At 39.9% G+C, this 26,404-nt stretch overlaps 2 protein-coding genes across 2 annotated transcripts; both read left to right on the top strand.

Moving 5' to 3' along the window:
* Positions 1 to 2,245: 2,245 nt before the first annotated feature.
* On the top strand, positions 2,246 to 9,122 carry LOC306750325 (solute carrier family 35 member F2-like; the record flags this gene model as incomplete). Its single annotated transcript, XM_079233734.1, has 8 exons — positions 2,246 to 2,334; positions 2,899 to 3,071; positions 3,763 to 3,890; positions 4,850 to 5,009; positions 5,917 to 6,073; positions 7,199 to 7,251; positions 7,334 to 7,488; positions 7,871 to 9,122. The coding sequence occupies 8 exons, from the start codon at positions 2,246 to 2,248 to the stop codon at positions 8,114 to 8,116; spliced, it is 1,161 nt and encodes a 386-aa protein (XP_079089860.1). The 3' UTR covers positions 8,117 to 9,122.
* Positions 9,123 to 10,733: 1,611 nt separating this feature from the next.
* On the top strand, positions 10,734 to 23,396 carry elmod1 (ELMO/CED-12 domain containing 1; the record flags this gene model as incomplete). Its single annotated transcript, XM_079213970.1, has 10 exons — positions 10,734 to 10,750; positions 16,214 to 16,359; positions 16,668 to 16,696; positions 17,001 to 17,098; positions 17,270 to 17,399; positions 18,647 to 18,780; positions 19,009 to 19,077; positions 20,481 to 20,531; positions 21,156 to 21,289; positions 23,221 to 23,396. The coding sequence occupies 10 exons, from the start codon at positions 10,734 to 10,736 to the stop codon at positions 23,394 to 23,396; spliced, it is 984 nt and encodes a 327-aa protein (XP_079070096.1).
* Positions 23,397 to 26,404: the final 3,008 nt, after the last annotated feature.

A 26,404-nucleotide genomic window follows, 5' to 3' on the forward strand; every position in this document is an offset into this window, starting at 1 on the left:
ATATTTCAGAAAACTAATATTACATTATAGGATTCATTTTATTAGAAGTATTGATGTATTAATATGTCAGCATCACTAATGATGTGGCTGGTAAATGCAAGATTTAAACTAATTAACATAGTTGTTTCTATTGTTGTTTATAAATTATATTTTGCATCGATAATCTGAATCTGTAGGCCTATAGCTGGCGGGCCAAAGTACTGGAGTTGCATAAGGGTTTTACTCTGAGATGTAGTGGACTATTATTATAAAATAATATGGCAGAAGCATTTAACACTTTTCTGATTCTTTAAGGACACTTTTTCTGATGAAACTTATCTGTACTTTAGTGACATTTTGAATTCAGGACTGTTGGACTATGGTATTTGCACTTTCACTTCAATAAATTATCTGAATACGTCTTCCACTGTCACATCGAGTGCTACCGCTGCTTTACCTCATACTTTTTTTTCTTTCTTTTAATGAACTTTAGTCCACTTTCAGCATATCTAAGTGTATGCATGGTGTGTATAGCTGGAGGCAAGAAAACAGTATTTGAACAGATTCAAGGACAGTTATTGTTTCTTACAATCAGTAGGATGTTTGTTATCATTCTTTCTCTGTCTGGCTATCTTGGTCAAATGCTTTCTCACACAACAAGGAGGATTGTAATTGTCACATAAAGAAGGAACAAGGACAGACATATTTGGAAAACAGTTAATGGGAATGAAATGAAGATTATGCAGTGAGAATTAAATACATTGAAAATGTAGTTGGAGAAATTAAACGCTAAAGATTCATTCAAGGTTTCTTGACATATTTGCTCGGTGGTAGAAGAAGCACAATATCAGAATTTACAAAGACTGTATTACAAATAAAAGTCATGCGTTCAGAATCTATTGAGAAAAAGTTTATATAGTAAAGTACACATACATAATGAAAAGTAAAAGTACTTATAGTGCAGAATGGTTCCCTTCAGGAGTTATTGCGCTAAGAGGTTAAACACTTTTTACCTGCATTCTTTTAAAGTTAATTTGTGTTGCCTGTTTGTACTGTTTTAATGTAAAGCACTTTGAGCTGCATTATTATTATAATATTATTATTATTAATGTTGTTTATTATTATTATTATTATTATTAATATTAATAATAATACTATCATTGTTGTATGGCTTTTCTTGAGTGAGCTAGATGAGCTATAGCAAAGTATAAATGTTGCATGCAATGCATTTCGATTTATCTCAATGTCTGGATGACTAAGCACACAATGCAAATATATATGCAAATATATATATATATATATATATATATATATATATATATATATATATATATATATATATATATATATATATATATATATATACTTTATTTCCATTCACTGTTGATTCTCATCAGCACCAGACCAGGTTTGACTTCGCAGTGCAGACGTCCTTTAGTTTTTTATTTGGACCAATCAGAGCACAGAAGGCGGGGCTAGAATAGCACGAGGTTAGGTTGACTTACTATTAGGTTGAGGGACAAACGTGGATGGTCTTTTGGTGCGATTGTGAGAAGCATGGATATTCATCTCAGCGGGAGAGTTTGGCCACACTTGTCATGACTAAAGAACAGACGGAAAACGTATGTACATGTACATTATTTGTACTCGATCAGAATAGCGCTTATACTTCTGTTACGATTATATTGAACTTTGTGTAGTTTCAGGAAGCCCGATGAATGACGCTGACAACCACGATACACCAAACTTCGTTGGAAAACTGAGTTTAATATTGGTGTGGTTGTAGCGACTTGTTAATACCTGTTTTAACGTAATTAACGCGATATTTCATATTATAAAAAGCCATATTCAAATTCGGCTGTCAGCAAATGTCATAAGTATGGCTTATCATAGTTGAACATTCCCAAAATGTGCTATGTTCGCTAATAGCACCACCGCCTCTAATGTAAACTAATCCTGCAAGTTGGATTACATTAAAGTGCAGTGCCGTAACCTATGCCGAATTGACCAGTCTCGAAACACGCAGGTTGTCCTATTTGTGTTTTGTCCCATTTATCGTGGACCACGATTTTGGTGGGAATCATAATATGAGCCTCATCGGTCACATGAGCAACATCGCATTCCTGTGAAGATTTGGTCCCATGTTCTTCTTGCGTGACATTAATCTGATGAAGAAAGTAAGCCTTAGAGACACAAATCCCCCGAGATTTTCATATTTCATTTATCTCTCATGTCTTCTTAACTCCTAGGTTTAGCGCTCAAAGATATGGAAGGGCACGAAGAGGAGAGACTGTGTGGGAAATGGAGGTTTGCCTGCGGGTTGTATAGGTACAACTTGAGGGATGTCTTCACATGGTGAGTACTTATCCTATTTTCAGTAACATTTTCACAGAAGACCTTTTTGATATGTCACAGTTGTCAAAGCAGTTAATACACAATGTGCATATTTAAACATACCATTTAATAAAACTGAAAACTAAACTAGTACATTGTCTTAATGTATTTTATCAACTGGGGAGGTTTCATGGTGATATCTATTGCCAAAATGTTTGGTCCTATTCACCTGTAGTGTCTCCCCTTAACACCCCTTCAACTCTTCAATATACCGACCTCTAGTGGTATAACTTGTCATCTAGTTCCGGTGATGTAGAAGTGTACTCCAGGATGTGTCGTCACACTGTGACCTCACTGTTGGGTTTGGCTACAGGTGCGGTAAATGCACACTTCTGACCACACCCCGGTGAACCCTGGAATGTAAATGTACTTTTAAAGTGAGAGCTTTGCCTCCAGACTCAGTTCACTAGTCCCTCGCAGCACCGTCCTTCATGAGTCTTGACAAAGAGTCAACATGTAGGGCTGTGGTGTGTTGGATTGCATTTTAGCGATATAGCTGACACAATGCTGTCCCTGTCCCTCCAGGCGTCTGCTGAAGACCATCCTCATGGGGCAGGTCTTGTCCCTGCTGATCTGTGGCACAGCAGTGAGCTGTAAGTACCTGGCCCTTGCCGAGGTGGAGACGCCAATGCTGCAGAGCTTCTTTAACTACGTCCTGCTGCTCCTCGTCTATACGACCATCCTCTGCACACGCAAAGGTCGGCATGTCTGGACTTGTAATTGTTCTCTTTGCACAGCTCAGTTGCATCTTTTCAACCTGCAGTAAATTATTCTTTTGGCCACTTGGGGGCAGCAGCAACAACTTGTAAAAATACACAACTGATGCAGAGAAACACTGACATTCATTTGGAGGTATTTCTTAAGAAAAGTATCTTGCTCTTCATCTGCTAATTGCTCCACTATGTTCACCACATAGTTGTGAACCATGTCTCTCTGCTTTTTTTCTGCTAAGCAGATAGTGCAAAGTGGGATTTTAGAGCTTTTTTTGCACAAAACAGCTGACTGCAGCACCTAGAAAATACACTGATTAACGGTGAGAGTGAACCAAAACTAAGAGCATACAATGCACATTGTTAGTATAATAAATTATTATTGTAGCAGCTTTGATTTGAATTTATTATTAAATTAGACAACATTTTATAATTGTGCAAATTATCGCACAATTTAATGGGGAAAAACTTTTTTGTCTGACAATAGTCACAAATCAAATCTGCAAGAACAAGTTGGAAGTGGTTAATGTCATTAGTTGTGTGTAAACCCATGAAAAGACCGTTTGGGTATTTTTCTCATCAAAAACAACATGAATGTGGGAAAACGTGTGTTCAAAAGTAGCTTTGAAAAAATACTTTCACCTTTCCCAGTCTGAAGTAAAGGCCTCGGTTTTTACAGGTGACAGGAACATCTTGCAAATTTTAAAAACCAAGTGGTGGAAGTATTTGGTGATGGGTCTGGCAGATGTCGAGGCAAACTATACCGTTGTGAAGGCCTACCAGTTCACCACCCTGACAAGTATACAGGTAAGAGAACAACAGTCAGGATTCATCAGTTCAGTCTGCTGGTTGTGTGAACAGATGCTTAAACGTAAACAGGACGGTGACCTGCTGAAGTCTGTTATTTATTGTGTGTAAATGGTTGAAATCAATTTCATCATATTAACAAAAATAAACCTTTTTAGGATGTTAAGATTTAGTATTTCAAAAGTCAAAATGCCCCAAAATGTGATTTGATGTTTTTTGTCTTCTATGATAAAAGATTACTACCCACTGTTTTTTTTTCTTTTTAGGGTAAATCAATAAGATAATTTGCAGATTTATCAATGAATAACTTTAAAGCAATTCTTAATTGCAGTCTGATTATCAGAGAGGACAAATAACAGCAGCAAATCCTCACTCTGGAGAAGCTGACACGTTTTGGCTTAAAAACGTGACTTGAACGATTAAGTCAAATAGTTTCTGACGAATTACAGGAATTAGTAAAAATAAGATATACTTTATTTTCCAAGGCGCAGTTGAAAAAGATATGTAATCCTTTGAACATGCCGTGAGAGATCAAGAATAGAAATACAAAGGCATTATCAAATCAGGAGAAAATCATAAATGCCATAAACTTATAATAGAAAAAAGTAAATTGTGTATTCTTTCTATGAACTACAAAAACAAGGATTAACCTGCTTTTTTTTTGGAGTAATGTTATTGGGAGGACAGAAAGCTTGAAGTGCTTATTTTTAGCGCAGTAGTTCCGTAGGTATTTATTATGATGTCACGATGATGAGAATTTTAAATTGAATGTGGATAAAGGTCCAATTCCAACTTGAATGTTATTTAACTGTGACTGTCTGCTGCCGCCACAACTATTTAGTACGTGCAGTATTTTAATCGGTAACGTGACTTACAAAGCTTATCTTATCTTCCTGACCTCTATCAACAAGTCCATGTACGTAATGCCGGTGAGCCATTGTGCCGTGACTGTGTTTCAGCTGCTAGACTGCTTTGTGATCCCGGTGCTGATGGTGCTCTCCTGGTTCTTCCTGAAGACTCGCTACAGGCTGGTCCACTTTGTAGCCGTGGTGGTGTGCTTGTTTGGGGTGGGGGCCATGGTGGGAGCCGACATCCTGGCTGGAAGAGAAAAGGGATCCAGTAAGGACACTTTATTTAAAAAATAAAATCATTATCATCCGTAAAGTACTAAAAGTTAATGTGAAACTTAATTACAATTTGTTGACCAGTATCTCATGAAAATATAGAAGAGTGAATTATTGACCAATACTTTGAACACAAAATGACCATAATGATAAAGATGTTCCCAATCTGCAATCACTGCGCAAATAGGATTTATAATGTATTTATAATGTATCGCCTTACACTTAAAAAACGCAGCTAGAAAGAGATGTGATTGTCTGAGGCGAGAGAATTGGAAGAATACAGTGAATCAAAGCCTGAAAAAAAACTAAGAGGACTGTGAAAGATGCCCTATTATTCAATGCCAATATTTCAAAACAAATGACAAACAACTACTAAGTACTTAGTTTTGTAATCACTTATTGAACTTCGAGATTTAATTTAATCAATGACACTGGCTCAGTCGTTCTCTCCCTGCCTGAAGTTTCATGAGTCAGAACCTCTCGTTGTCTCTCCCTCCCCACAAACCTCCTCATTAACGGCTAAATGGACTGCTTCAAGTTTTCAGCTGCCACATACGCGTGTAAACAAGCTGTGCTCCGCTGCGCACACCCGTATGGCGTTTAATCGTTCTTAACCCAAACACACAAAAACCAGGCGCACGCACGTCATACGAGCGAGCGGGAAGCAATCTTTGCATTTCTGCTCGGCATGCACAAATGCATGCACAAGCTGAGTGAGTATGAGCAGTAGGGATGCCATCGGGTTCTGGTCATAACCAACAATCTTGGCTGATTGGAATGATTGCTGTATCATTAGCCCTACAGCTCAGTGGTTTCTATATTTTAATATTTGTAACTGTCTACCTACAGTAAACCTGTCTCTCTCTGTCTCTCTCTGTCTCTCTCTGTGTCTGTGTGTGCAGCCAGTGATGTGGTGCTGGGAGATGGGTTGGTACTGCTCAGTGCTGTCCTCTACGCGGTCTCCAATGTGTGCCAAGAGTACACGGTGAAGAACTTGAGCCGGATCGAATTCCTTGGCATGATGGGCCTCTTTGGGACCCTCATCAGTGGCATACATCTGTGGGTTATTGCTTACTTCCCTCATATATTCTGATGTGTCCCCTTATGTCTGGCAGAGGTGTAATTAGCTGATTTACAGCTATAGGGTTGAATATATGTGTATGCATGAGTCTTACAAGTTTCCATTTAAAATTAATCAATAATTTGTACAATCTAAACCTCTAGTTTTGGTGCACCAAAAGTGTGTTTTTAGGTCTAGTGATCAAGACAAATACATGAACGCATTACACAAATACACACGCTACTTAAGTAGGGGTGGGAATCACCAAAGGTCCCACGATTCGAATTTATCACGATACTTGGGTCCCGATTCGATACTATCACGATTCTGCGATATATTGAATATTGTGATTTTATTCCCTTTTTTTCACCGCAAATTGTCCCCAAAGGAAAACTTTGTCAACATATTGTATCTAAGAAGATAATGTTTTCAGTCTGTTCATCTCACGTCAATCATTTTTATTGCAGCAAAATGTGATTGTCAAGCAGACAAACTGACCAACACTTTTATAAATGTTGCACCTGACAAACTGAACTGCTTGTGTTACAGTCTGTATAGTCGCATCATTCGAGCTGGACGCGCCAGAGAGTGGGCGGGGCTTATCTCTGTGGTTTATCTCTGTGCAAAGAGTTTTTATTTTTGCCATCCACCATGAAAATAACTACTATCTGCTTCATACTTGTTGTGGTAATCCCAAAGAGGTCGGAGCATCAAACGCCGCCGTGTCTGGGTTCATAATATTACTTCTCCAGGAACTGCGTCGGGATGACGGTGTTACGGATTAACAGGCGGCCATGTTAACTGGCGACTTTCGGCCGGAAGTCACCAGTTAACATGGCCGCCTGTTAATCCGTAACACCGGCCGCTTCCAGCGCTACGAGAGTACCAGCAGCCACTTTGATTTATGCTTGAGTTAACGTCTTTGACCAGCGATGATCACATTAAAAAAAAGATCGATACTTGGCTTCCATGTATCGATACAATATCGCCACTATGCGATTCTATGCTGAATCGATTTTTTCCCCCACACCCCTATACTTAAGGCTACAATTCCTTTATTTGGGTTTGGGGTTAAAGTGTAAAAGTGTTTTTTGTTGTTGTTTTTGCATTGCTTGGCATCACAGAGTCGTCCTGGAAACTCGCGCAGTGGCGGCAATAAAATGGGACTTTCACATCTGTAAGTTAACTTCCTTGTCTTGTTAAATTGAAGTATTTTCTGATGGCTGGCTCTGACCGAAGTCCGTTCGTTTGTTCCGCAGCCATGCTGTTTGCGGTCTACGCCCTGTGTATGTACGCGCTGTACAGCTTCATGCCCGTGGTGGTGAAGATGACCAGCGCCACTGCGGTCAACCTCTCTCTGCTCACTGCCGACCTCTTCAGCCTCTTCTGTGGCCTCTTCCTCTTCCACTACACAGTGAGTGTTGACCAGAGAAGCAGCAAGTGCTGTAATGTTGCCGTCAGGATACTCATTCACATGTAATGGGATTCATAGCCAAGTGTTTTTGTGTGTGTGTGTGTGTGTGTGTGTGTGTGTGTGTCAATTGTTATATGTGCAGCAAATGCAGTAAAGCAGTAGATAGCAATGAAATTAAAACAAATTAGAATCTAAGAAATAAAATTGTACATCTGCTAAAATACAATAAAATAAAAACAAGTTATAAACATGTCGTAAAATAATAATATATATATTGTGACGTATGAACTACTAAGGTGTAATGCATTCAACCAGCTGGTTAAAGCAGTAAAGTGGAACCTTCAGGACGAAACGTTAACATGTCCTCCTCGCGTCTCCTCAGTTTTCAACGCTGTACATCATCTCGTTCGTCGTCATCACTGTGGGTTTTGTCATGTTCAACGCCGTTCCCATGTACTCTGCTTTGCCGGAGTCCGGCTCCAGTGATGACGACCCCGCCGAGGCGTTCCCCGACCTCACAGCCGAGAGCTCCTCGGACCGTTTACTGTCTGAGGGCAGAGATGCTCCCAGAACTGAGACACCGGAGGATGCGGCCGCGCTGAGACCAAAGGCTGAAGAAGATCTCTAAAAGCTGGTTGACTTTTTTTTGAACTCTCAGTTTTGACTTTGACATTCTTACACAAGTACACATTTTCTTGTACTCGCACATCTCAGAGTTTGCATAGACAAGTTTTTCATTCCTATTTATTTTTTCTTTTCTTTTTTTATTCAAATTTCTTTATTAACAGGGATCAAACATCTTCTAATACTCTGTGTGTACTGGATGTCGATGTGTTCAACACAAACAATGCACTGCTATGTATTGTGCCAAAACTGATGCCTTACTTCTTTTCTCCTTTTTTCAACATATTTAATATTTTACAAAACACATCAGCCGCCACTGTGTAATGTCATTTTTTTTTATTTTAAAAACAGTCACAAAGTTGTATTCTTGTTGCCTATGGTGCCGTTACAATTTTCATTTTGTAATCTACCAAATCCACTGTAAATCACAAGGCTTTCTTTGCCTTGTGTAAAGCATGTTGACGTTCAGAGGTTTCACTTTTTACAATTAAATAGATTTTTGTATTAACCTGGGTCATCATCATTTTCATTGACTTTACACTTTAAATGCGTCTGTTTGGTTGTTCTACAAAAGGAAGCGACAAGTAATGTGTGTGTGATTTGTTTGATGCCTCGGCGCCGACAGTTTGTCATACTGGCGAACATAATATCTCAGGAACGGCCAGAGGGAATTTCTTCAAATTGAGCCAAACGTCATCTCGGACTCAAAAGATGAACTGATTCTATTTTCTGGTCAAAGGTCACTGTGACCTTCAATAATGTTTTGCGCCATAATTCAAGAATTCATATACTAATTATGACCATTTTCCACAAACACCTAATGGAATAAAATCATGAAGTGAAGACATTTTGGACCGACATTGCAGGAGCTACTTGGTACTTAAACCAGAGATTATTTACACACGACACCTTCACATAGATACTGTATTTTTACAGGAGATGTGCTCTCTTTACCTTTCACAGCTCATCAGAAAGCTAACTATGTTCAAGGTATACCCATTTTTCTTTTATTAAATGAGCTACCACATACAATACTATTTTACTTGTTACAGGGTGTTTTTTTTTTAATTGTGGTAAGAGCACTTTCACTTAATAAAAGATATTTGCACTTCTGTCATCATCACTGTTATTAATCAATGACACTGGCTCAGTCGGTCTCTCCCTGCCTGAACTTTAATGAGTCAGAACCTCTCAATGTCTCTTCCTCCTCCTCTCTGCTCATTTAGCTTTTTTTAAATAGTCGGTAATAGATTGCTCCATTTTTGGAGCCCATTAACGACTAAATAGACAACTTCGTCAAGTTTGTTTTGTGCAAAGACGGGCACAGAGACGGGGTTTCCCTATTCTCATTATGATAGAAAATAAAGTAGGACTTGTGTCCCTTTGCTCAGGTGTGGTGTTTACTCCATTGTGCATTCTTCTTACAAATTTAGTTTCACCGAGACATTTCTCCATTCCCAAAATTCAATATCCAGTTAAAACATAAGGCACTTTAAATGTACATTTTTACAGCTTATTGCACAGCCCCCAAGTGGCAAAAAAGTTTATTGCATTTATTTATTTTTCAACCTGGTGGTGGAGGGACAGTAACGTTTTAAGGGCCAAGGAACTCCTGGTGTCGCCCCCGCAGGCTGCTTATAGCGATCTGTCCAAGAGGTCACAGGCCACAGCAACAGCGAGCAGTGTTTACATGGTGTAGAGCAGCAAACTCTTTTTAATTTGTCACTTTAAGTCTTTGTAGATAGGAGTGTCAGCAAAGGTCCCCTCAAATGAATGCATTTTGCAAAAAAAACATACAGTATATTGATTATGTGGGATCCTTGCAGGGTAAAATCCAGCCACCCTGCTGGTATCTGAAGAAAGTAGGAACACAAATGATGTCCACATTGATTGGTGGCTGATGGTTTTAACCCTTTGCGTTCTGCACTGCATTGCTGTGCTGTAGCTTTTAGACCTGAACCTCCTCCAGTCAGTGACTGTCATCATGGAGGAAAAGCAGACGGCTGTAGCCGAGTGAAGAGGACCAAGCGCCGCATCCCCATCTTTGTTTCGCCTGCTATCATTGCTATTAGTATTATTATTATTATTAGCATCATTTGCAATCGGTAAGTGGAAAATGTTGTCTTTGTGTTATAAATTGCTTGTATTGTCTGCACAGGCGACGTTGCAGGCGCCGTCTGTTGCTATACGGATTACGCACAGCGTCTGCGCTTTGGGTTGCTAATCAGACCGGAGACGACGGAGCAGTAATTAGCTGTTTTCTTTTTTTATTTATTTTTTTCCTACCGGATTATGACTGCGACGGGTGAAATAATACATAGGTGCCAGCGTGTGCCTCTCTGTCTCAGTGCACCGATTGTTGTAGCCGAACAGCGACGCTGCATACTGGAGGGGGAGGAGGGCACCGGGGTAATAAAGCAGCCGCAGATCACACGCGCGTCCATTCTTCAGCACCGCGGACAGCTCCGGCGCTGCGGGCCTGAGCTCACCGTTTCCTGTCGGCCTCTTCCTGGGACATTCAACAACTCCCGTCGTCTCCTGTGTTATTCTTTTTCTGCAGGTGATCAAATCAGCAGAATCGGTACCGAAGAAACCCCCCTGAGCGGTGACTGCGGGCCAAGATGAAGCATTTTCTGAGGTAAAGAGACTCCATTAGGGCAAAATGATGCAGAACTATATTTGCATTGATATTCGCGACGAAGCGTGAAGGAATTCATTCAAGCCCCCCCTCTCTTCTTATGTTTATCTTCGATCTACTGCAATGACTTGTGTATACCAAACTTCCAGCTCTCCCATTTACGCTCAATCGATTATTATTTATTATTGTAAGTGGTTGCTGTGCTGTAAACTGATTTGAGTGGGTCGTTGATAGATGAGGCCTCCATGTGCTCTTATGGAGCACATGGAGACCAAGTGGCGTCTCTCTTAATGGATGTGTTGCTTTATGTGTGCTGCTGGATTTATTTATATTTAAAACATTGCAGTGCAATGTTAAACAAATAGGCAATCTCTTTATTACTGACCGTTGTTATACAACATTCTTGACACTCTGTACATTTGTATGATTTTTATCTACAGTAAATGTATATTTGTTCATAGATTTGTATAAAATACATTACTGATATTCTAAGGTGTTTTAGGCAAACTATTTGTATAGCTGTACACAATACATAGGCAGAATATGCTATATAGCTATACAATAAACACAAGGCAATATAAAACAACATACAACAACAAAAAAGGTAGAAGATAATAGAAGATATGTTGAAATGAGCTAAAATATAATAAAACTGATACAGTTGGAGAATAAAAGCTACAACACTGCATTATATGAATAATAATTCCCATTTAATTTTTTTTCTGCGTGTGCAACCGGGCGATAATCAACTGCCGGGCGGTAGTCGGGCGATTTTTGCCCCGGCTACCGCCTGGATCTTTCTGCCAAGCGGCAGCCGGGCAATGTTTAACTGCCAGGCGGTAGTTAAAGATCGCTAATATTAATAGGCTCGTTTGAGATGAGCCAATTCTGCGCAGAATCGATCGGCGGCAATCGGCACGCAATGCATACCGGTTAGATTTGTGTCCGACTTGCTCAAGACTCGCTCTGACGTCATGCATACGTGGTCAACGATACTCTCACGAGATCAAGTCGCCATCGATTTCAGAGTCAGCCGCTGCAGTTGCTTTCCAAGGACTGCGTGGCCCAGTGCCTGATGGGAAACGCCTGGCTGTCGCCACATCAGAGAGCTGATTGGCTCTTAGATCTGACAGCAAACACCACGTGTTGTAGAAAATCCTTATTTTATGTGTAGTTGGAATACTTAACGCTGGATTATTGACTATTAGTCTCATGTTTGATCTAAACACATTTCTTGTGTGGTTGTTAATACAAAATCGTATTATACAACACACATCAAAACTACTAGTAATGTATTTCACAGGCAGACATAAAAAGACCAAAGGATGCAGCTACACACACATTTCTACATAAATATATATTTACAAACACATATGAATAAATCCAAACGTGATCTGTAAACTACAAGTAAACAAAAGTTCGGAACTAACAGGAAGTCATTTTTTCTGTGACTTCCTGTGTATACTTTGAAGGCAGCTGAAAACTGTCCGACTTGATTGCAGTTTTTTGTCAACGCCTCCTGCTGCGGCCGCCTGCTCTCGTCTGGATTCCAGGCGAGGCGCAGCTCTAACAAATGAGCCTATTGACGAGCTGTGCGACTCCGCACAAGGCGCTTAACTTTTGTTTACTTGTAGTTTACAGATCATGTTTGGATTTATTCATATGTGTTTGTAAATATATATATGTAGAAATGTGTGTGTAGCTGCATCCTTTGGTCTTTTTATGTCTGCCTGTGAAATACATTACGAGTAGTTTTGATATGTGTTGTATAAATACGATTTTGTATTAACAACCACACAAGAAATGTGTCTAGATCAAATATGAGACTAATAATCCAGCGTTAAGTATTCCAACTACACATAAAATAAGGATTTTCTACAACACGTGGTGTTTGATGTCAGATCTAAGAGCCAATCAGCTCTCTGATGTGGCGACAGTCAGGCGTTTCCCATCATGCACTGGGCCACGCAGTCGTTGGAAAGCAACTGCGGTGGCTGACTCTGAAATCGATGGCGACTTGATCTCGTGAGAGTATCGTTGACCACGTGTGTATGACGTCAGAGCAAGTCGGGAGCAAGTCTGACACACATCTAACCGGCATGCATTGCCCGCCGATCGCCGCAGATCGATTCTGTGCAGAACTGGCTCATCTCGAACGAGCCTATTATTATACATTTTCCCTCTACATCCTCTCGTCCAGCGATCCCAAACCTTTATTGCGCCACAGACCGGTTACGTGAAGACAATATTTTCACGTACCGGGTCCGACCGCGGGGAGACGGGAGACCACGACACTAAACCTTTAGTCCAGTCTACTCCGTCATTTATAACCCGCTGTACAAAGACAGGATGTTGAAATGGAGGCAGGTTTTCGTGTTTTTTTGGCGATCTCAGGATACTTTGCCACAGACAAATAACAACACAATAGATAAAAAATATGTTTTCTCGCACTAGTGCTTCCAATTTGGATTGCATTTCCCATAAATCCTGTCTTGTCCTGCTAAGACATTAAGATAATAAAACGTTGACTTGTTGCTCATTTTGCTTTGGTCTCAAAGATATTTAGCTTGCATTACTTTTAATGAACAACCGTGGATCCCAGATGAGGCTGCCAAATGTGTTTTACTGATGTCTTTCAGTTTGTCTACAGTAATTATACGAATGTGCTAAAAGGAATGTGGTAATAGTTCACTGATGTAAAAATGATTCACAGGCCAGCTTTTAATGGTTTTGGCCAACCAGTCTTGGGGAGGATTTAAAAGGTTGCTCCAGTGATTTAGTGTTGCACTTGCAAAAGACTGATTTAAATAAACAAAAAAATCGAAGCAGCGAAGGTGGAGATATCCTGACTTTTAGTTATAGTTTGTGTCAAACTGGGATGGAAACAACATATTTACGTTACAGACTTTCTGGCACACGTCCATGTCTTTGAAACTCAACGTTATCTGTTTTCATTTATAATCTTCAGGCCCAAACTAATATTTCCTGAGCTCCTCCAGACCCACAGAAGTAATTGCAGAGTACTCACACTTGCGGTATTTGAGAGTGCTCAAATGCCCACTTGTTTTTCCGGTAACTCACTCCCCAAGTGCCAGTTTAAGACCGCAAGCATGTGAAGGTTTATCAGAGCTCACTGGGACTCACTTAAAATTAATGAGGCCATCCCACCGTGAACACACATGCTCCCACAATAGATGTAACAAAGAAACACCTGCTCTCACAATCATGCCAACTTTGATCGGTATAATTTAAAGTCTTGTTGGTTATTATACATGATATCATCTTTTCTTTTGTCTTCTATAAAACAGTTTAAAATGTTTGATGACTCATTGTGCATTCAATTAATTGAGACTTTGGGCGAGCAGCTAGACTGTCATATAAACAGTGTAAGATTGTTGCAATTCAGCTGAAGTTGCCAAATTTTCCCTTTCATCTCTCCCTTGTTCTCCCAATCTACCAACAGTTGAGCGAGTTGTGTGTGTGTGGAGCCAACAGTCTTCTGTAGCTCTGTATTGTCATTTTATTTAAACCCCTCTTGTTACTGATCACCGGCTCAAATATTCTGTTGCCTCTGAAATACTCAACCGCAGCTAAAGATGCTCCAAATTAAAGGAACAGTGTGTAAGATTTAGTGACATCTGGTGGTGCGTTGCAGATTGCCACCAACTAATGAAAATACATTAAACAAAACGTTAAAAATGACCGATTAAAAAGCACTAGTTATCGGGTTTCGGTACCCATCCCTACCTTCAGCTAACGTAAAAGCGAGTCTGGTTGGTTTGTCCGTTCTGGGCTCCTGTAGAAACATGGCAGTGCAACATGGCGGACTCCGTGGAAGATATGAATGGCTTTTTCTAAGCGGTTCTTTGTTTCAGGTCATTATAAAGTAATGAAAACGTAATTTATTATGAATTTTATATTCCATTCCTGAGAATAACCCTCCCTAAATGGGACACACTGTTCCTTTTCACTGGGACTTCGTTGCCTTCAGTGAGTTCTGATTAACTTCAACACACTTGCAGTTTAAACCGACACTGTGAAAGTTAGCTGAAAAACATCACACAAAAACGCACACGCAAATGCTGCAAGTGCAGGTGTTTGGACCGACTCTTTATTATTTAGTGTTCTTACAAGCTGAGTTTCGACCCCCTTAATTGGCTTTTACTGTATGTATAGAATTGACGGAGTGCCCCTGATGTTCAGTGTCACATTTTCTTTGTTTCAACCTTCACCCGTTCTCGCTTCTTTGAAGGTTAGTGTCTATATGAGCTGTTTAACATGCTGGTCTCATCCACACGGCAAGCAGGAGGAATTAATCCTTCAGCACTGTATATGTATCTTCTTCTTATGTTGACATGGCAGATGATGTTATGCCTTGATCCGTCAGCATCAGGAGGATTTATTTCTGCCTCAAAAGGTTGTAAAATCTATTCCACAGAACCAAACAAAAGAGGTAGTGAGGCCCCGCTCGTGGGGCTCACAGAGCGAGGTTTGCAGGTTATGCTGATGTGTTTTTCTCAGCTTCTTTGCCACTTTTAGCCCTGATTATAGAAGGGAAAAATTATCTGGGTTTCTGGATCATGAAATCAGATGGTAGAAGGTTTTACATGACAATAATGTCTATTGTTGTTTCATAAGGTTCACCGCAGAGTGAAGGCAAAGTCTGGAAAGCATTTATTCTCCACAGTTTATTAATGGATCGTTATGAATTTCCCAAGACACACACCTCCATTTTCATTCTCAGCGTCACCTGTAAAAATACCACACTTTGATCTGCTGCAAGTCTAGAAGTACAACACAGTTTTCTGACTGCTTGCTTTATATCTTCATCCCTGCTTCTCTTCTTCCCTCTTATTTAGCCCATTTGATGGTGATTATTATAGATCTGTAAAACATCACAAAATAGTTGAAAATGCTCATCTCAGAGCACAAGGTGACATCATTCAATTTCAGTCCAAAACCACAAATTTGAATTACTATCACGTAAGACCAAAAACTAACCAAGCCAAACCAAATTCACCCATTTGAGAACCTGGAATAATTAAATGTACAAAAAATTACTGAGGAGGCACACTCAAGCAATTTATACATATATTAAATTACATAATGTAAAGTGCTTCACAAAAGACATAAAGACCAACAGACGTAAAATGCGGTAAATTACAAATAAGATTAAGATAAGAACCAATTTAACAGCTGAAATTAAAAGAGCTATTACATACTACTATTTATATTTCTTAAAATGATGAGCGATTATCTGTTCATTTTGACGATTGAACTGTACAATACGCTGCAGTAGCAGTTTTCTCCAAATAGACTTGGAGGCTTTCCCGGTGGTCAGGACCTCCAGAGGTGTCGATGATAAATCTGAGATGACTAACAAGATAGGAAATGTGTATTAAAAAATGTCTGTATACTCAATGGTTTTACCTATTAAGGCACCTCCCGTCTTCTCCTCTCCAGAGTGGTGACCCAGTTCTTCGTGTTCCTCTACTGTAAATGTCTGTGGCGGGGCCTCAAGTTTGTCGCCAGGAAGTTTACGGGGCGCTGTGAGCTGCAGCGAATCTGCTACAACAACAAGCATGGAGCTCGCAGGACACACAAGATTGGTAGGCCCCCACACTGCCTGACACACTTAATTTATGTATGTATGTGTTGATGGCATCAATATTTAATGTCCGATCTAAAAGCATATTTGAAAAGTTTGTTTGCAAAAACAGATAAAACATTCTTAACAAAAAAACAAACCAACACCAGTTTGATTAACATACCCTGGATTGCTGTTTTTGCAAATTAAGCCTTCCTGAACCATATTCAAACCATATTTGAGCAAATAATACTCCTAATGATAATACTCATGATAATCATAATAATAATGTGTGCAGTTGTCTTACACTTTGCAATCATCTCCTTCCAGAATCGTCTCTGAGGTACTCCAAGAATGAGGTACGGGTCTCTAGATAGATAGATAGATAGATAGATAGATAGATAGATAGATAGATAGATAGATAGATAGATACTTTATTCATCCCCAGCAGGATATTTGTTTGTGGCAGCAGCAAGCAAGTTACATAGTAAACATACAAATATTAAGTATGGGAAATACTCAATATATACAATAAAATAGCAGAGCAAAAATCTATGAATATGAAGTGTAAATAGGCTAAATGTTCTTGCTTTACATCTAACCCCACTTTATCCTCCTCCTCTCTGTCATCTTTCTGTTCTCTTCTGCTCCTGTCCTCTCTAGTTGCTGCAGTCTGCCCTCAGCGTCCACTCTGACAAGGTGGAGAAAACCATGGAAGACATCATGGCACTGAAGAAGATTAACCCTGACACCAACCCACAGTGAGACACGGCATCAACACATTTTCTGTGACTTTATCACTTATGTTAGGGTGTGGCAGTAAACCAGTGTCATCACACTGACTCCTCAGACTAGCTGTTAATAAAGTACTGTGCTAGATCTGAAATCCCTCATAAAAACCGCCCCTTCCTCTTCCCCGTGTGCTCCCCCAGGTTAGGAATCTCTCTCCAGGCCAGCCTGCTGCAAATTGTGGGCTACAGGAGTCTGGTGGCAGAGGTGGAGAAGCTACGCAGGGAGCCTTACGACTGTGAGAACCCCGAGCACGAGGACATGCTGATGAAGGTACGCAGCTCTCTGTGGCTGTTCGTATGAGTCAAAATAATCCTAACAGGAATAGTCCTATGCATTTGTATTGAACCTCCTGTGGGTGACTGATCCATGGTCCATCCTGCCTCTCACTCACATGCTGGAATAAGGCCCGGCAACCCGCGACCCTTTGACAGGATATAGCAAGTGGTTACCAACCTGTTTTGTCAAGCTGACCCCCACGTTAAGTTCTATAGTATCATTTTATTAATTTCTTTTATTATTAACTGTTAATCCATGTTTATCGGCGGTTTATCAAACCAAATCAAAGTTATTTCTATCGCACATTCAAAACAACATGAGCAGACCGCAGTGCTTTACAACCAGAGGCAGATTAAAGCAGGTCAACTGAGCAGAAAGTGTAAAATCTGAAACTCACAGGAAGCCAGTGGAGGGAGGCAAGTACGGGGAAGATATGTTCATGGTTACGGGAACCGGTAGAGAACCTCGCAGCAGCGTCCTGCACACATGCTGACTCCCATGTAAGAGTTTCATAAAGGCAAGTTGTAATAAAAGCATGGACTACTTTTCCCCAATCTTGGAATGACAGAAAAAAAAGAGAAATGCAGTTGGTAAAAGCTGCATCCCATCACAGACTTTAGCTCTTTGTCAAACTTAAATGAAGAGTAAAGAAATCGTCCAAAGTATTTTTTTTGCAGATGGTTTCACAAAGGATGACAGCAGGTGGATTCAGGGGGGCCAGAGTATGTTTAGCATCAGGGCGTTTGGAAACACCCGGTTTAAAAGAACTGCTGCCTTTTAGCAGGAGGTATAGCTGGTTATTGTCAGCAGAACAATAGAAGGAAATGGCGTACTTCCTAATGAGGGTACTCAGTGGGAGAATACACAGAGAAAAGAAAAGCGATCCCTTTCATCCACTCTTTGCAAGAAAACAAACATCTGTATTTCCTAAAATGTCTAATTACTGCTTTAACTCAGTATTTAAATGTTCATAAACTCAGAAAGCTCATAAGGCATTATGTTAGAATTGATACTATTGCTATATCCTGGTAACATACAGCCCCATTCATAGCTTACAAACAAAATTTCTTGGTAAGAGAGGAAATAATTGAACTGCATTAATCTGTGTGTGTGTGTGTGTGTGTGTGTGTGTGTGTGTGTGTGCGTGTGTGCGTGTGTGCGTGTGTGTGTGTGTGTGTGTGTGTGTGTGTGTGTGTGTGTGTGTGTGTGCGTGTGTGTGTGTGTGTGTGTGTGTGTTGCAGTTGTGGAAGGAGCTGCGTCCTGACGCACCTCTCACCTGTCGCATCTCGAAACAGTGGTGTGAAATTGGTTTCCAAGGCAGCGACCCCAAGACTGATTTCAGGGGCATGGGCCTGCTGGGCCTGCAGAACCTGCTGTGAGCTTCATCTGATCGGAATCCAAAGACAGCAGTCGATTGTTCAATTTGTATTTGGACTTTTACATAGAGAAGTTCTCTTGGGAGAAATGGAAATTATTGACACAACAAAATCTGCTTGGGAAACAATGGCTATAAGAACTGTACTTTAATATACATTATGAATAATCTACATACATGAAGTGTCTTTAATTCCTTTCTCTGAAATCTTCCCTTGTTTCTCTGCAGGTATTTTGCAGAACACGATAAAGTCACTGCTCTACAGATGCTCCATGACTCCCTGCAACCAAAGCACAAGTATGGCGGCGCACCCTTTTCCTCAACTTTTACCCAAAAGCATAATACAATTAAAGGAATGCACAGAAGTGTTTGGGGAGAAGGTATCTCTGGTCGCTCGTATGGTTCTGAAGAAAGCAATGACTCAGGCAGTGTTTAGCAGACGTAAAGCTACTTAACTGACACGTGCATGTATGGCAGGTGGTTCATGGAAACTATGTACATTTAATCATGTACATAGTAGATGATTATATCCAATTAGGCTTTATCAGGCTTTTTTCTTTTTTTTTCTCACTCTTTTGGGGAAATATATTTGGGTTTTCAGCTTGTTAAGCTCACCCATGTGGCCAACACATCAAACAATGCGGCTTTATAAACTTTCTAGTGTATTCCTTCAGATTTAAACTGCGCTCCGTCATCTATGACTCTGCATTCACCACATTCTGCTTGATTATATTCATTCTTACAGCTTGAAGTCATTCACTGCGTCCTCTTTTACCGACTGCTGCTGCTGCTGCTTGTATTGTTTGTCATCGACATCTCAGCGAGCTGTCTCATTTCACAAATGAAGATCCTTCTTCTTTTTCTCCTCCACCTCCACCTCCACCTCCACGTTTATGCCCATGCCTCCCTCTCTGACTCTCACATGCACTGTTGTAGGAGCACACACAGAAAACTAAGGTACTTGATTTCACTTTCATTCTTTTCACTGCATTCATAGCGTTCTCCTTTGGGCCGATGTTTCACGCATTTGAAGCTGCACCAAGCGCCATTTACGTGTATGTTATTTGTACTCAGTCATCTCATCACACAAACGGATGCTGTGAACATGTATTTATATAACACAATGGATAATATATTGATGGATGTGCTGTAACAGTTGAATCAATAAGAGAGAAAAAAATAGCTACAGTAATATTAGTTTTAGCAAATGCAAAAGACATAGCACATATATATACATATATATATATATATACATCCTTTTGAAACATATTACATAATAAGTTGATCAACTGAATACATTGAGCATGCAGTTTAGAGTTATTGTTATATAAATGAACTGAAATAAATTTCAGATTAAAATGTTTTAACATTTTGACCTGCCCCCAAGATTTAAACCACCAAGATTTAAAGCTCAACTTTGAGTCCCTATTTGGGAACTTGACTCCAACACTGCTTAACTGCAACGATCTAGTCTCTACCTTATGTTATACAGACAAATAAAGACCGTCAAATAATATTCTTAACCCATTTACAGAAACCAAGTGACGTTTAAAACAAACTGTTCAGTGTCTTGCTGTTTCAGCTTGAGCTCATTAAAATGTTAGTTCATTTTAATTAAAAGATTTCGCAGAAGGTTCTGTGGCGCACTGTGTTGTTTCACATGTGGACGGTACGTGACGCAAGTGTTGTGTCGTTCACAGTGAGATGAACAAGCCGGAATGGGAACAGAAGAACTTCGACAAAGCTATTGGGTAAGTGCCTACACATGTGCTGGCTGATGGTGCGCACAAGTGTGTATGGAGGAGGCGAAACTGGGTTTGGCCTCAGTGCAGAGCAGTGTTAGCAGCAGAGAGGCTCTGTGTGATGTAGCCACGTGAGTGTGTAGATGTGTTTTACTGCTGTGTGTCCTCCTTCGCTGCCTTCTGCCTCCAGTCTGCCTCAGCTCTGACTCTAAAAACACACAAAACCTTTTGTGAGGACACGCCAGCAGAGCAGCAAGCTGGAAACCGCAAGTCATTTTTACTGCGGCAGCGTGCGCACCGAAGGGAGCGTTTGTGACGGATACCACATCCCACACGTTTGAACCATGTGTACTTTGCCTTGAGGTGTTTCATCCGGATAGCCGTGGTTTTGCAGAAATTAGCAATGCGCTTTTGGCGAGCTTTTGCTTCCATGTGAATCTATGGTTTGGTCTCGTCCATATCTTTAATGTACAGTATACACCAACTAACCAACTTTTTTTGCTTTAATCAGTGAATGTCTAGGGCTTATGGGAAGTGGTGTCACACCACTCACACTGCCCTATTAAAACCCTGTAACAAATTCAAACTTCCTACAAGCTAACATCAATATTTTTTTTTATCTCCTCCCTCCAGATACTCTTTTGCCATTGTGGGCATCAACATCACAGACCTAGCCTATTCTCTGCTGGTGAGTGGAGCTCTGAAGACCCACCTGTACAACGTGGCCCCAGAAATGCCAAATCTGCAGCACTTCCAGCAGACTTTCTGTGAGTTCAGTTTTCCTGCAAACTCAGATATTCATTAAGATTACACCAACTTTTTGTTTGGCTTATCCATAATATGTGTCTTCGAATATCAACTTGTTTTGGGCACACTGGTAAGATTTGAACAAAAATAATTTTAACAAAGCGGGCTAGCCAGCTAGCCATAGCTAGCATAAGCAATAATATGTAGTTATGTGCCAACAAACTATGGAATACTCGTGCCACTGACGGGCATGGCTCCCCAGCACCATCATATTAATGTTCTTTATCACTTTGTGTTGTGTTTATTTCCTTTTTCTGTTGAGAAGATAACTGAGACTTCTGCTAGCTTTGAGGCACTGCTTATAAATGCTTTGTAAAGCATAGATAGTCTTCACTTTATATCAGGTCACTGAACATACTTAACTAACGAGTAGTAACTACTGAATTAATCATGACATTTTTGTAATGCTTTATAAGGCATAAATAGTCTTCACTTTAGATGAGGTCACAGAACATACTTAACTAACGAGTCGTAACTATTTGAATTAATCATGAATGCAGCTTTCTTTTAAACATTTACTAACAATTTAAAAATGATCTTATTAACCATCTATAAGTCCTTAATGTAATTTACAAATGGGGAATCCATCATTTATAAAGTATGACAACCAAAGCTTATTAATCAAGAATAAAACATTTATAACTGTGTTTATGAATTGCATACTAATGAGTTACTAATGAGTGTTCATGTTGGAATAATGCTTTATAAATGATGAATTCAGTGTTTATTCATGCTTTACTGATGCTAAATAGTGTTTACTTATTATAAAGTTCTACTGAAATATCAGTTAAAACCCAGTACCTTTGACATTTTGAAAACATTGTTTTTTTTCTGGAGGCTGTATAACATGATGAAAAAAATACTGCAACCTGCTCACATACGCAAATATTACGAGGGCACGCCGGGAAACCACGAGGTGGCAGCGACATCACAGTAAACAGTAACTGCCTGCTAGTGGGGATATCAACATTTGCATCATAAATACACACGTTGTCACCTTTTTCAATCTATTCGATGTTAACAATTAACACTTAACCTCATCAGCTTGAAGGTCCCCCTATAGTGGGAATTTAGGGCTTCTTCAGGTGTTCTACAGCTCACATGACCCTGATATGAATACCAGCCCCTATTGTCCTTGATCTCTAAAGAATCAGCAACTCCTTGCCTTTAAAACATAAATACAAATAATATATATATATATATTTTTTTTTTTTGCATAAATATGATCAAAAGTCAAGAGTCTGATAAAAAAAAAAACGTAGTCCATCATTTCTCTTCTCACAAGGGTTTACAGTACTTTAGCCGTTTCAATTGATTAAATCGGACCTGTGGTTGATGATCTAGAAGCGTTTGAGTTTTTTAAAACTCACTTCCTCATTATCAAAAATTCTGTAAAAAAAAACTTGGGCGGATGGGGTTAAGAGACAGTATCATCCTTTTCTGACTTTTTTGTCTTCCTTTAGTTGTATTCTCTTACCCAGTGTTAAGTCCTACACAGACTCAATACACAATATATACTATTTCATGGATGCAAGTCTAGGAAATTAGGATGTACACACTTTCAACACACATCACCAAGGCTAATATCGTGAACAATAAGGCCACTCGTGTCTCTCTAACCGGACACATGTGCAACCTGTTGCGGCTCGGGCCGGCTTTCCTTTACGGCCGAAAACCGTCCCTCGGACTCACCATTGATATGTTTTTATAAATATTTTGCAGTTTGAATAATGAAAACTGTACATTTTAGTGACAGTTAAGTTACAAATAAGTTTGTTTCTCTTTACTTTTTTTGAGAAAAGTTAGCTAGTTGCAAATTTTGTCTAGTTAGTGTTGTTAGTAAAAAACAAAACAGTAAACAATGTTACTTTCTCCCTTTTCTTCATTTCAGGCTACCTGATGCAGGAATTTCACCGTTTCTGGATTGAAGAGGATCCCAGCGACATCATGGAGTTCAACCGGGTCCGTTCCAAGTTCCACCGGAGGATCCTGCGACAGCTGAAGAACCCAGACATGGCTCTGTGCCCCCACTTCGCCGCCTCCAACCTCCACCTGGTGAACCTGTAAACCCTCCACCCCCAGCCTACCTCGTCCCAGCTAACGTCATGTTGCGTCACTGCCAAAAGTTCACTCAGCCGCTGCACGCGCACACACACACACACACACACACACACACACACACACACACACACACACACACACACACACACACATATATGTACACCCACACTGCCTCTACGCCCTCACTCACTGCAGCGTTACACCACCAGCATCAGAGATGACCATAGCGATTGTAGCTGTGCATGAGGAGGCTGCACCACACGACTCATCATTATTGCTTTAATTGGTCATGACGATTGTATCACAGCCATTAAACCTCAGTTATGGACCCTGTGCTTCTTCTCATAACAAACCAAAATGTACTTTTTCAGCCCAAAAGTAAAATGTAAAATCCCTGTTGGAGATTGCAACGTTGTGCTCATCAGTTCAGAATATTTTGGCAAATAGCTGGCCGGGCTTTGACAGTCAAATGTGTGGGATTCACATATTTAGTGTTCAAAATGAAGAGCTATAGATATATAATGTAACTTTAAATGCAGCATAAATGAAATGTTGCTGGCCCTGATTCAATCAAAAGCTATTTTACAATATATGGGCCAGTTCATCTCTTAGCTTTGTCTGTATTAGCTAATCGATATATAGATTGTACTGTACTTTTTATGTCAATGTGACATTTACACCGAAGACTTCTCCTTGCCAAAATATTGAATGTGGAGAACTTACAATTACAGCAGCAGTTTGTTTCTTGTGAGCTCAAGTGTACGTTTTGTAAACCTGTAAAGCTGCGACGTTCATACATATTTGAAAACTTGCTCTGTTGAGTCATGCACATTGACAAATAGGAATTAGGCAGCACAGATCCCAGTTTGGATTTAAAAAAAGAGCTTCTTCTCTTTCTTTTTACAGGTTTGCAAAACGTATCTGCCTTCGCTTTGACCCCATGCAGAGTTTCTGTTTTGAATGTTCCTCACATGCTCACGTTCACGATTGTTTAAATCTGTTCATTGAATGTGACACTGTGCCCACTGTTGTATCAGCCAAAGCAATAATTCACATTCATTCCACTGCACGGTTATTTTACACGTATATTGATTTGCACCATTCGTGCGTCAGTATTTTTTTCTATTTTCGAACTCAGAGTCGGATTTCTAATCTCTTCATAGCTGCCGCATGTAGTGTTTAAAAGTGGTAAATTATTACCACATTAATTTGAAGAGATCAGGGTAATTATTGTAAACAAAAGTTACCCGACAGCTGCTGTGCTGCATTTACGATGTCCAAATTTGGAGGAAAAATCTGCAAAATTGCTTTATGGAAGTGCAAACTTGTGTGTTCTGGACTGACATGAAGCAATGGGGTTTATGGACAATCATAATGTTCTTGAGTTTGAATGTGGTCCTTTGTCCTTTGTCTCCACCATGATTTTTTGTTTCTTACAGTAAAGTATTAATTCAGCTCAAGATGAAACAATGCAACACTCAGAAGCTTTAACAAGCATCTGCATGAACCAGAGAAGTAAGACATTAAAGGTAGAGCTGCTACTTAGATAATTAATTGGCTGAGTCATTCTAATGCATTAGAGAGCTGACAGTGAACATTTAAAAATACTAAAGATGGAGGCGTTGACCGGCCAGTCAACGCACACAAAAAAGACGTTTTAGTGACGTGGTATTCATATATGTCACTGTCAGCTCCCTTCTGCGGACAGAAAGCATATTTTTAATTAATACATATTTTTTTGTTTTACCCAGAAAGCTCCTCTTAGATTATACATCTATTTTTCAGGAGTGTCCTGATCAATATCAGTAACAGCTCAGAGAAGATTTATTTGCTTCTTCTTTTGGGTGTCCTGAACCCAGTTTGGAGCCACTGCAGAAGATGGAAACACCCCAAACATTCACCACCTAATTGATTTTCGATGGAGAATTAGTTGGATCGTTATCTCAGCTCTGAGTAATATTCATACTTTTCATTGATGATTAATCACCTGACACGTGTACTTCCTCATAGCTGTGTTTTCTTTACTTGAAATGTGACCACTGTATTTAACATTAATGAGCATTCACATCATGTGTGATGCTGACAACTCTGACAAATGTACAATATCATTTTACTGCCATGCTTGCACTGTTGATTGTGTTTAATAGTATTGAGTGTCTTCGTCCCATTGAAGTGAACGCCAACACTTTTTTCCTCGTATCATGCAGCTGTTTACTTCAGTGAATGTCAGTGCTGGTTTCATCTCCTGCTTGCATCTTGTTTTGCTTTCCTATGGTCAGTTTTGCACTAATGGTCAAAATAAGAATGCAGTTTCCTTTATGATAATAAACCAGTAATTTGTGGTATTAGGAATAGACAATACTGTAGATGAAGTTAGGTACACGCTGCTGTATATTCTGCTTTAAGACTGCCTTTGAGACCACAATCTATCTGCATGATGGTATTTTCATTGCCACTGATACGTCATTCTGTATTCTTCAGTAAAGCCTAAAGAAAGAATAGGTATTGTACTTGTGTGCTTCATTTGTCCGTGCTGTACTTTTTGAGACCACAATAAAGAGTAAATATCAGCTAAAATGGCAGTTGACTATTTATTCTACACTTGAAGTACTCGGATCCTTTACTTTGGTAGAAAAAGTCCACAGCTAGTCTCACATCCTGCAGAACATTTTGGGTGACCAATTATGGCTTCATGCTCACGGACCTCTTGTGGTTTTTAAAATCCCTTCTATTACCTGTTAACCACCGCACACGTTGACGGCCTGCTGACTCCTCATAATGACACACACAAAGCTGAATGAGTGGGGGTGGGGGAGAAATAGTTGGCTCACTTTTAGTATTATGGACATTGTTTTTGGCTAAAGTCTAACAGAGAACGGTGCTACCAGTAGGCACACGCATGCACGCAACTCGGTGAGTCTAATTTGAGTTTTGGCAAGATTGCATGACATGTCATAAAAACAATGACTTCGAGGCGATTTTATGCATGCATCGCTGCTTGTTTTTGAGTTTGA

The sequence above is a fragment of the Taurulus bubalis genome (genome assembly GCF_910589615.1).
Source record: "Taurulus bubalis genome assembly, chromosome: 2".
Lineage (NCBI taxonomy): Eukaryota > Metazoa > Chordata > Actinopteri > Perciformes > Cottidae > Taurulus > Taurulus bubalis.